The 11,155-nt window shown below is 49.8% G+C and overlaps 1 protein-coding gene across 1 annotated transcript; it reads right to left on the bottom strand.

The window, feature by feature from the left end:
• Positions 1-3,186, bottom strand: CD164L2 (CD164 molecule like 2). The gene is made up of 5 exons (XM_004377061.1): positions 3,099-3,186; positions 2,414-2,581; positions 2,237-2,308; positions 1,635-1,683; positions 1-145 (listed from the first exon to the last, which is right to left on the bottom strand). Exons 1-5 carry the CDS (start codon positions 3,184-3,186, stop codon positions 1-3), a joined length of 522 nt encoding a protein of 173 aa, XP_004377118.1.
• Between the last annotated feature and the right edge of the window lie 7,969 nt (positions 3,187-11,155).

The raw sequence follows: 11,155 nt of genomic DNA, 5'->3' as shown, positions 1-11,155 counted from the left end.
TCACAGTGTCTGGTAGGTGCTGTCCTTGGTCTTGAGGAAGCGCAGCATAAAGAAAGCCACCGTCTGCAGGCTCAGCACCAGCACAACACCCCCAATGAAGCTGGCCCCATCAAAGCCAGGGCTAGGGGCTTCGGGGACCATTGGGCTTTCTGCAGGGGCAGGGCAGGGTGGAGGTCATAACGGGCCACCATGGACCAGGATTCCAGCCCCACCCCCACGATGGGGACCTTGAATACCAGGGTCAGAACTGCAGCCCAGATCCTACATGGGCAGTAGGGAAGTGCCTGGTGAGGAGGGACAGTGTTGTGGCAGGGGATGGTGGGGCCTTGGCTCCAGGCCTGGCACTGTTTATGAGTTGCTCTGTGGCTTATGCCTCCCACATCCTCTCTGGGCCTCCTGTTCACACAGGCCCAACAGGTGGGTTGGACTCCCCTCCAGCTTGCCTATCCCATACTGTCCCAACAGGGTGAGGATAGACCCACCAGCCCCAAGTCCCTTTCAGCCTTGGGTCTTGGTGTTCAGAGCCCAGACACAGATGACATGGTCTTCTTTCAGAACTCCTAAGCCTGCAGACCCCTGAGCCACGCGACGTCAGAGCCCTCAGAGAGGGAAGAAGCGAGGCCCTGAGTGGGCCAGGCTAACACCTGTGAGCAGGTAAACGGAGGCTAGATAGTAGATGTCAGAGGGAGAAACTAGGCTCTGAGGGCCAGCATGCCTAAAGTCACTCTACAGTCAGGACAGAGCTGGATTCATACTGGGTGCCCTGGCCCTTAGAGGGTAGAGTCAGGGCTCACAATTGCCAGGCTGTGTCTGGGTGGCTCCCAGCTGTGCCACGTCACCCATCAACTCCCACCAGGGATTTGATTTCAGGCCTTAGGCCCAGTGCCCAGGGCAGAGAAGGGCTGGCGGGTGGGAGATCATCCTGGGACAGTGACAGGGGCCTGGCTGTGAGATGGGTCCACCTTCCAGAGGATATGGGTGGTGTGAGGGGGTCTGACAATACGAAGGGCAAAGGGTGGTCCCAGAGAAGGGCACCAGGGAATAAGAAGGAAAAGATGAAGAAATGAGCCATACAAGGCCTATCTGGGGCTCAAGCCGGAGGGAGCACAGCCATCAATAATTCAGCCTCTGAGATCGTGTTTCCAGCTTTAATTAACCAAGAGCCTCTTCAACCACCACTGCCAAGCCCGGTGACCTCCAAGCCCTGAGGGGGCAGTGGGAATCAAGGGGCGGGGTTCTTGCCTCAGCGATGCTGGGAACCTGCTTTGTGACCCTGTCTGGGCCCGGAGGTTGCACTAGGTGGTCACTGAGGACCACCCGAACCACACACCCTCAGCACCAAGGACAGGTCCTGAGAGTTCACCCTGAGTTCCCAGAATTGATGGTGGTGGGAGAAGGGAGGGGAACTACGGTTTCTTGATTGCCTTCTACATGTCAGACACTGAACTAGGCACTATACACCCATCATCTCAAAATTTTCACAGCAACTCTGTGAAGTACGTATCATCCAACCCGTTGTTTGCTTAGATCTGGAAACGGAGGCCTGAGGTGACCGACCATGACAGTGCCTGAGTCCAGGTCTGTCTTTCCCTGCACCTCTGGTCTTTCCGCCACCCCATTTCCCCAGGTAGTACCTACCTGTTGTAATTGTCTGCGGTTTATAGGTGGGTTGGTGGTGGGCAGCTGAGGAGACAGAGAATCTATAATAAACCAGCCCTCCCAGCCCCTGACTGCTAGGGAAACCCCAGCTCAGGCCAACAGCCTAACTTTTGACTCAGATCAGCACCCCCTTCCCAGATTCAGATAAACCCAACAGACTTTCAAGCCTTAGTTCACACAGTTCCTTCTACCAGATGTGCCCTCTCTCCATCCCCACCTCCAAGGCTCATCTCTAATGCCACCTCCTCCAGGAAGCCCCCCATCCATTTTGAACTTCCGAAGCTCTCATTCTGCCTTAAATTAAAAGAAGAGCTACCCACATACACATACTTGGCCTAGACCCCACCCCCACACCCCCACCCCTCAGCCCAGCTCTACCCATTTACAGATGAGGAAACAGTGCAGAGAGGGGAAGGGACTTCTCAACTAGAGGCAGAATTGAGACTGGGCCCAGGTGTTCCAAGGGCATGAGCCACTCTCAGGAGAGGTTGGGTCTTTTCTGGAGGGCAGGCTATAGCTGGGGGACACTTCAGCCTCCTCCCTCCAACTTGGCTTAGGCCACTGGGAGCCCCCTTACCCGGACACGCCTCCGAGTGGTTGTAGACAGAGCAGCCTTCCTTGACTACCTCAGCTTGGGCCACACAGCGTCCTGGTGGGAGAAGGTGCAGGGGAGAGGTTTGAGGAGAGGGACTAAGGCCCTGAGGTTCAGAGCTGGGGGCGCTCAACATGGAGAGGGCCCACTCCCACCCCGTACCTGGCTCCTCGGGCCGGCATTGCTCCCACACGCAGCCTGACAGGTTGTGTGCTCTGTCCCCCTCCACACAATGCTCACAGAGCTCCAGCTCTCTGCAGCCCCCTTGGACAGCTGGCCAGATGTTCAGGCGCAGCAGGGCACCCCGCCCAAAGCCTCGAGCTCCTTTACCTGACGGGGAGGGGGCGGTGACAAGGGAACAACTCCTTGAACCAGAGCTGCAGGGGCCCCAGACTACTGTGACTCTCATCCCTCTGCACACATCTGGGTTCCCACATACAATCACCTGGAGCCCCCAAGCCCCTCTACACACCTGGAGCTGCCATAAACACATGGTTATACACACCTAGAACCTCTCCCACATCCACCCAGAGCCCCCTCCCTTTGCACACACCTGGGATTACCAGATACATTTGAAGCCACCTCTCCAGATATACCTGGGGTCCCTTCCCTGCGATACATCTGAAGCTCCCTAATCCTCCACACTCCAGAGCCTATAATACAATACAGGGCTCCAGTCCACACACAGCTAGAGGCCCCTTCTTCTGCCCACTCCTGGAGCCCTGACACTTCTGGAAGGTCCCCTCCCCACCTCCCAAACCCAGGCTGCTCCTGGGTGGCGGCTAGGTGAAGGGCTTGCTCCAAGTCTCCCTGCCCAGACTCCTAACCAGACCCGGTCCCGCGTTACCAGCCACAGCGAGCTGGGCGCACAGCAGGAGGCAGCAGCAGCCGCCACAGAGCACAGCCCTCAAGGCGCGGGGTCCCGGTGCAGCCATGGGCGCGGGGTGCGGGGGTGGGGGGGTCCGCTGAGAGCTGGCGCCGCGCGTCCCTTCGCTGCTCCGCTCGGCTGAGAGCGTGAAGAGGGAGACCCGGGCAACAAGGGCGGAGTCAGGAAGGGGCGTGGCCAGTCCAGGGGCGTGGCCAGTGGGCCCGGCCAGGTTGGGCTGGGCTGAGCTCAGCGGTCCCGGCGGTGCTCCGTGAAGGCTGTACTAAACAGGGGCGCGGCTAGTGCGCGAGGCCAGGTGTGGCTGGGTTCGTTGGTCTGGGGCGGGGGAGACTTGGAAGAAGCCGACGACTTGGGGACTGGGTTCCCCAAAAGGGTAGCTTCACGCCAACTCTGTTAAGTAGCAACTGTTATTATTCCTGCCTTACAGGTGGGGAAACTGAGGCTCCGAAAAGGTTAGTGACCTGTCCGAGGTCACAGAGCGAGTTAGCAGCCAAACTTGGATTTGAAGTGAGGTCTGCCTCCAGAGCTTGGTGCAGGCGAGCCTTTTCGGTTGTACCCTCCAGCCAAGCCTCATGGCTGCTGAGAAGAGCTTCAGTTAGCCCCTCACCTCTGGCTGGGCTGCTCAGGCCTCTCTGCCTTGCTTCACCCCTTACAGCCCCCTCCCTTCTGCCCCTTAGCTCTCCCTTCTGTCCTCTGTCCACCCACCACACCCTCTGGTCAAGCCACAGGTCGCACTATTGCCAGGTCAATTGGGCCTTCCCCAGGGCCACCACGCCTCTTCTGGTTCTCCTGCTGCAGTCACTTCGTCTGTTCCTTAGAGTGCGCTGCCGCCGCCGCCTCCTCTCCTTTCTCCCCTTCTCTCCTCTTCCCCCTCCTCTGCCTCCTCTTCTTCTTGCTCCTCCTTCCCTTCCTCCTTCTCCTCCTCCTCCCTCCTCTCCTTTCCCTCCTCCCCACTTCTCCTTTTCCACCTCCCTCCTCCTTCCGTCCTCTTCATCGCTGGTAGCCCAGAGCAGCCCTGAGTCCTATTCTACACTCTCCTGGGGCCATACTGGCCATTTATCTGTCATCACTTCCCATTTGAAAGCCACATCTCCATCTCCAGCCCAGCTAGCTCACCCCATGCCACACCTGTAACTAATGATAGTTAACAATTATTGACCCCTTACTATGCAATAGGTACATTCTTTTACTTGCTGTGTCTCATCTGATGTCCACAAGCACCCTCCAGGGTGCTTTTTTGTTGACCCCAATTTGCAGGAATGAAAACTGAAATCATCTGTCTAGGCACACAGTTACAATGTGGTGGGCCAGGATGTGAGTTCAGCATTGACTGAGGCCAGAGGCTACTCTCTGCTGTGCCTCCTGTGGGTCCATCTGCTTCCTGGACACCTCTGCCTGAGTGCCCGTCAGGCTTCTGAAACTCCTCCCCACACAGAGAAGCCCCATCATCCCCCAATCACCTGGGTCAACCAGGGCCTCATTCTCACTCCCTCGCTCTGTCTCAGTTCCCAGATTAAAATCCTTCAGCTTCTGCTTCTACATGTCTCCTGGGTCCTGCCCCCTCATCCTCCCTCTCCTGGCCTCACTGCCTCCAAGTCCCAGCCTCCAGTCCCCTCACCAAGCCCTCACAGTGCAGGGCTCTCCTGAAACCAAGGATTTGAACAGGTCTCTTCCAGTTAACAACTTTTCAACAGTGGCTTGGCCTCTATAACCCTTCAATTTCTGGCGCTAGAAGTCTTTCTAGTCTGTCTCAGACCCTCCCCAACACCTTCCTACCTACTAAAAAAATAGAATAGCCCCCCACTGTCTCTCTCTTTCATACCTCTTTGCCTTTATCCTAGCTCTTCTCTCTGCTGGGATCCTCCTGCACCCCCAAACTAATACTTCAAGACACCACTAAAAGGCCACCTCCAACAGGAAGTCCTCTGTGACTGTCTCAGTGAGGCTGAGCTGCTGTAGCACTTGTCTGAGCATTTGTCCCACCGTGGTAGATCTGAATCCATCTGCTTCTCCACTTCCCAGCCTCGCCTCTCACCATCTCTTACCTAATGACTGCAGTGGCCTCCTACTGGGGCTCCTGCTTCTGCCCACCCCTATATCTGTCCAGTCCTGTTGTCCACTCAGCAATCAGAGTGATCTTCTGAAAAATTAAGTCAGATCATGTAAAAAAAATTCTAGTTGCTTTAGAGTCAATGCCAAATCATGGTGACCCCATGTGTGTCAGAGTAGAACTGTGCTCCATTTGGTTTTCAATGGCTGATTGTTTGGAAGTAGAGTGCCAGGCCTTTCTTCTGAGGTGTCTCTGGGTGGATTCGAACTACTGTTTGTACCACCCAGGGATTCCTTAGATCATCACTCCTCTGCTTAAACCTTCAATGGCTACCATGTCACTTCTTTCCACAACCTACAAGCCCCTACATGATCTTTCCCTTGCCCACCTCTCTGACCTCAACTCCTATCTCTCCCTGTTGCTCATTAAGTTCCAGACACACTAGCCTCATCTCTATTCCTCAGACACTCAACCCTTCTTTCTGTCCTCAGGATCTTTGCACTTGCTGTGCTCCTCCTTGAAGCTCTTCTCTCCTCTCTTCAAGTGACTAGCTCCATGACTTCCCTACCTGTGATGGTTAAGATTGTGTGTCAACTTCGCTGGGCCATGGATTCTCAGTGGTTTGGCGGTTATGATGTCGTTTGGCAGCTTTTTAATGATGTAATCACCTCCATAATGAGATCTGATATAATGTGATCACCTCCATGATGAGATCTGTTATGAGCAGCCAGTCAGTTGAATGGGAGTTTCCTTGGTGGTGTGGCCTGCATCCAATATAGGTGGACCTTCTGGCAAAGTCTGCTGGCTTTTGCTCACTCTGGATCCTGCACCTGGCTCCTGCTCATCTGACCTCCTGTTCTTGGAACTTGAGCTAGCAGCTTACCTGCCAATCTTAGGATTCATCAGCTTCTGCAGCCTGTTAGCCAGATGCCTGCTGTCTGAACTGCTTATCTTGGGTTCACCAGCCCTTGCAGCTACGTGAGTCAGGAGAAGCCTCCAGCCTGACACATGGACTTGGGACTTTCCAGCCTCTACAACCACATGAGCCATTTCCTTGATATAAATTTCTCTCAATATATATTTATATGCTCCACTGGTTTTGCTTCTCTAGAGAACGGAGCCCAAGACACTACCTAAAAGAGGTCTTCTGGTTATTCTACATCACAATACCTGCTTTTCCCTTCAGAGAAGGTATCAAATGTGTAATTAATTATTCACTTGTCTCTCATCTTCTGTCTCCCCCACAAGGCTATAAGTTCCATGAAGGCAGAAGCCATGTTTATCTTCTTCACTAATTAACGCTCTGTACATGGTAATATAATGGTATTATATTATATATTATATTGTATAATATATGGTATTATAACGACACATGCAAAGAGCTGGAGATAGAAAACCAAAGGGGAAAAACATGCTCAGCATTTATCAAACTGAAAGAACTGAAGAAAAAAATTCAAGCTTCAAGTTGCAATAGTGAAGGATTCTACAGGGAAAATATTAAACAATGCAGGAAGCATCAAAAGAAGATGGAAGGAATACACAGAGACACTATACCAAAAAGAATTGGTCAACCGTTTCAGCAGGTAGCATATGATCAGGAACCGATGATACTGAAGGAAGAAATCTAAGCTGCACTGAAGGCATTGGCAAAAAACAAGGCTCCAGGAATTGACAGAATACCAACTGAGATGTTTCAACAAACGGATGCAGTGCTGGAAGTGCTCACTCATCTATGCCAATAAATTTGGAAGAGAGATACCTGGCCAACCAACCGGAAGAGATCTATATTTATGCCTATTCCCAAGAAAAATGATCCAACTCAATGCAGAAATTATCGAACAATATCATTAATATCACACACAAGTAAAATTTTGCTGAAGATCATTCAAAAGCGGCTGCAGCAGTATATCGACAGAACTGCCAGAAATTCAAGCTGGATTTAGAAGAGGACGTGGAACTAGGGATATCACTGCTGATGTCAGATGGATCCTGGCTAAAAGCAGAGAATACCAGAAAGATGTTTATCTGTGTTTTGTTGACTGTGTAAAGGCATTTGATTGTGTGGATCATAATTATGGATAACATTGCAAAGAATGGGAATTCCAGAACACTTAGTTGTGCTCATGAAAACCTGTACACAGATCAAGAGGCAGTCATTCGAACAGAACAAGGGGATACTGTGTGGTTTAAAGTCAGGAAAGGTAAGAGTCAGGGTTGCATCCTTTCACCATACCTATTCAATCTGTATGCTGAGCAAATAATCTGAGAAGCTGGACTCTGTGAAGAAGAACAGGGTATCAAGATTGGAGGAAAACTCATTAACAACCTGCTTTATGCAGATGACACAACCTTGCTTGCTGAAAGTGAAGAGGATTTGAAGTACTTACTGATGAAGATCAAAGGCCACAGTCTTCAGTATGGATTGCACCTCAAAATAAATAAAACAGAAATCCTCACAACTGGACCAATAAGCAACATCATGATAAACGGGGAAAATATTAAAGTTGTCAAGGATTTCATTTTACTTGAATCCACAATCAACATGGAAGCAGCAGTCAAGAAATCGAAAGACACATTGCATTGGGCAAGTCTGCTGCAAGAGACCTCCTTAAAGTGTTAAGAAGCAAAGATGTTAGCTTGAAGACTAAGGTGTATCTGACCCAAGCCATGGTGTTTTCAGTCACCTCATATGCATGCGAAAGCTGGACAAAGAATAAGGAAGACCAAAGAAGAATTGACACCTTTGAATTGTGGTGTTGGCAAAGAATATTGAAAATACCACGGACCGCTAAAGTAATGAAGAAATCTTTCTTGGAAGAAGTACAACCAGAATGCTTCTTAGAAGCAAGGACAGCGAGACTATGTCTCACATACTTTGGATGTGTTATCAGGAAGGATCAGTCCCTGGAGAAGGACATCATGCTTGGTAAATTAGAGGGTCAGCAAAAAAGAGGAAGATCCTCAACGAGCTGGATTGACACAGTGGCTGCAACAATGGGCTCAAGCATAACAATGATTGTGACGATGGCACAGGACCTGGCAGTGTTTTGTTGTGTTGTACATGGGGTTGCTATCAGTCAGAAGCAACTTGACGGCACCTAACAACCAAAACAACACATGGTAAGGGCTAAGTAGCAGTTTTTCAAGTAACCGTACTGTCCTATTATGGCTGTTGTGTACATGTTTGTTCACCCCCGTGGTCTGTAAGACCCTCAGGGACTTCCTACTTAACAGCATGTGAAGTGTCTATTTGTAGATTATCCATCTCTCCCTATTAGGATGGAAACTCCATAAAGAAGGCAGGCTAGTTTGTTCATTGCTGTATCTATCCCCTGTGCCTAGATCTTGCCTGGCAAATAGTAGGTGATCAATGAATATTTATTAAATGTTGAAAATGCAGGAATATGGCCAAATCATCTCTGTCCCTGTTGTTGTTGTTAGGTGCCATCGAATCAGTTCTGACTCATAGCAACACTATGTACAACAGAACAAAACACTGCTCAGTCCTGCGCCATCCTCACAATTGTTGTTACGACTGTGCCAATCCATCTCTTCGACAGTCTTTTTCTTTTTCGCTGACCCTCTACTTTACCAAGCATGATGTCCTTCTCCAGGGACTGATCCCTCCTGATAACATGTCCAAAGTATGTGAGACAAAGTCTCACCATCCTCGCTTCTAAGGAGCATTCTGGTTGTACTTCTTCCACGGCAGATTTGTTCGTTCTTTTGGCAGTCCAAGTTATATTCAATATTCTTCACCAACACCATAATTCAAAGATGTCAATTCTTCTTCGGTCTTCCTTATTCACTGTCCAGCTTTCGCATGCATATGAGGCAACTGAAAACACTATGGCTTTAGTCAGGCGCACCTTAGTCGTTACAGTGACATCACTGCTTTTTAACACTTTAAGGAGATCTCTTGCAGCAGATTTGCCCAATGCAACACGTCTTTTGATTTACTGACTGTTGCTTCCATGGGCTTTCACCATGGATCCAAGTAAAATGAAATCCCTGACAACTTCAATCTTTTCTCCATTTATCATGATGTTGCTTATTGGTCCGGTTGTGAGGATTTTTGTTTTCTTTATGTTGAAGTGTAATCCATACTGAAGGCTGAAGGCTGTAGTCTTTGATCTTCATCAGTAAGTACCTCAAGTCCTCTTCACCTTCAGCAAGCAAAGCTGTGTCATCTGCGTAATGCAGGTTGTTAATGAGTCTTCCTCCAATCTTGATGCCCCATTCTTCTTCATAGAGTCCAGCTTCTCAGAGTATCTGCTCAGCATACAGATTGAACAAGCATGGTGAAAGGATACAACCCTGACTCACACCTTTCCTGACTCTAAACCATGCAGTATCCCCTTGTTCTGTTCGAACAACTGCCTCTTGATCCATGCACGGGTTCCTCATGAGCACGATTAAGTGTAATGGAGTTGGAAGGCCGAAAGGGAAAAACACACTTGGCATTTCTCAAGCTGAAAGAACTGAAGAAAAAATTCAAGCCTCGAGTTGTAGTATTGAAGGATTCTGTGGGGAAAATATTAAATGACACAGGAAGCATCAAAAGAAGATGGAAGGAATACACAGAGTCACTTCCAAGACAAAAGGAGTTGGTCGACTTTCCACCATTTCAGGAGGCGGCATATGATCAGGAACTGATGATGCTGAAGGAAAAGGTCCAAGGTGCACTGAAGGCATTGGTGAGGAATAAGGCTCCAGGAATTGACAGAATATCAATTGAGATGTTTCAACAAGCAGATGCAGTGCTGCCAAGAAATTTGGAGGACAGCTACCTGGCCAACCAACTGGAAGAGATCCATATTTGTGCCCATTCCAAGGAAAGGGTGATCCAGCCAAATGCGGAGATTATCGAACGATATCATTAACATCACACGCGAGTAAAATTTTGCTGAAGATCATTCAAAAGCAGCTGCAGCAGTACATTGACAGAGAACTGCCAGAAATTCAAGCCAGGTTTAGAAGAAGACATGGAAGGAGGGATGTCACTGCTGATGTCAGATGAATCCTGGCTAACAGTGGAGAATACCAGAAAGATGTTTACTTGTGTTTTATTGACTATGCGAGGGCATTCAACTGTGTGGATCATAACAAATGATGCATGGCATTGTGAAGGATGGGAGTTCTCTGTCCCTAGCACCCACCCAAAACCAGGCCTAGAGGAACTGTTAATGAATACTGGCTGAATGAATGGTCTGTGATAAGAATGCATGCACTAATTCTTGGGGCTTGGACAAGGAAGGGGCTTAGGTGTGGAGATGATCTGTGCTACACACACACACATGCACACTCACACACACACACACACACACACACACACACCCTCTTTAGAGCTTAGGCCCAAGGTATTCCCCAGACTAGTGAAGAGAGGAGGTAAAAAGAAGGCTCACCTGGAAGTAGTGCTCACGGCCATCTGGTGGCAACTTTTGGAACTGCAGCTATTGTCAGTTGCTGTCAAACTTCACCCCCAGCCCCTTCAAGGAGAGGGTGACATCTGGGCTAGGATGGAAGGTACGCTGGGAGTGGTTACAGGCCGACCTGGATCCAGCTGTTCCATTTATTGTGTGACTTGTGTCAAGTCCCTTGGCTATGAAGTAGGGACCCTGTCCTTACCTTCTCAGGGTTGTTGTAAGCACTGGGCTCTGGTCTGGCACTTGGTTGTTGTTGTTAGGTGGCATCGAAATTAGTTCCAACTCATAGCGACCCTATGCACCACAGAATGAAACCCTGCCCGGTCCTGCGCCATCCTCACAATCATTATTATGCTTGTGCCCATTGTTGTAGCCACTGTGTCAATCCATCTCGTCAGGGGTCTTCCTCTTTTTCGCTGACCCTCTACTTTACCAAGCATGATTCTCCAGAGACTGGTCCCTCCTGATAACTTGTCCAAAGTAGGTGAGACGTAGTCTCTCCATCCTTGTTTCTAAGAAGCATTCTGGCTGTTCTTCCGAGA

This window comes from Trichechus manatus, unplaced genomic scaffold, assembly GCF_000243295.1.
Source record: "Trichechus manatus latirostris isolate Lorelei unplaced genomic scaffold, TriManLat1.0 scaffold00048, whole genome shotgun sequence".
Lineage (NCBI taxonomy): Eukaryota > Metazoa > Chordata > Mammalia > Sirenia > Trichechidae > Trichechus > Trichechus manatus.
This window is presented reverse-complemented; position numbering and strand designations above follow the sequence as displayed.

What these genes read in the sequence shown, in the direction of transcription:
- CD164L2 (XM_004377061.1), bottom strand. Translation starts at nt 3,186, where the DNA reads ATGGCTGCACCGGGACCCCGCGCCTTGAGGGCTGTGCTCTGTGGCGGC. An exon ending in CGCCCAGCTCGCTGTGGCTG is followed by an intron (nt 2,582 to 3,098) that starts GTAACGCGGGAC and finishes CCTCCCCGTCAG; the next exon opens with GTAAAGGAGCTCGAGGCTTT. An exon ending in ATGCCGGCCCGAGGAGCCAG is followed by an intron (nt 2,309 to 2,413) that starts GTACGGGGTGGG and finishes TTCTCCCACCAG; the next exon opens with GACGCTGTGTGGCCCAAGCT.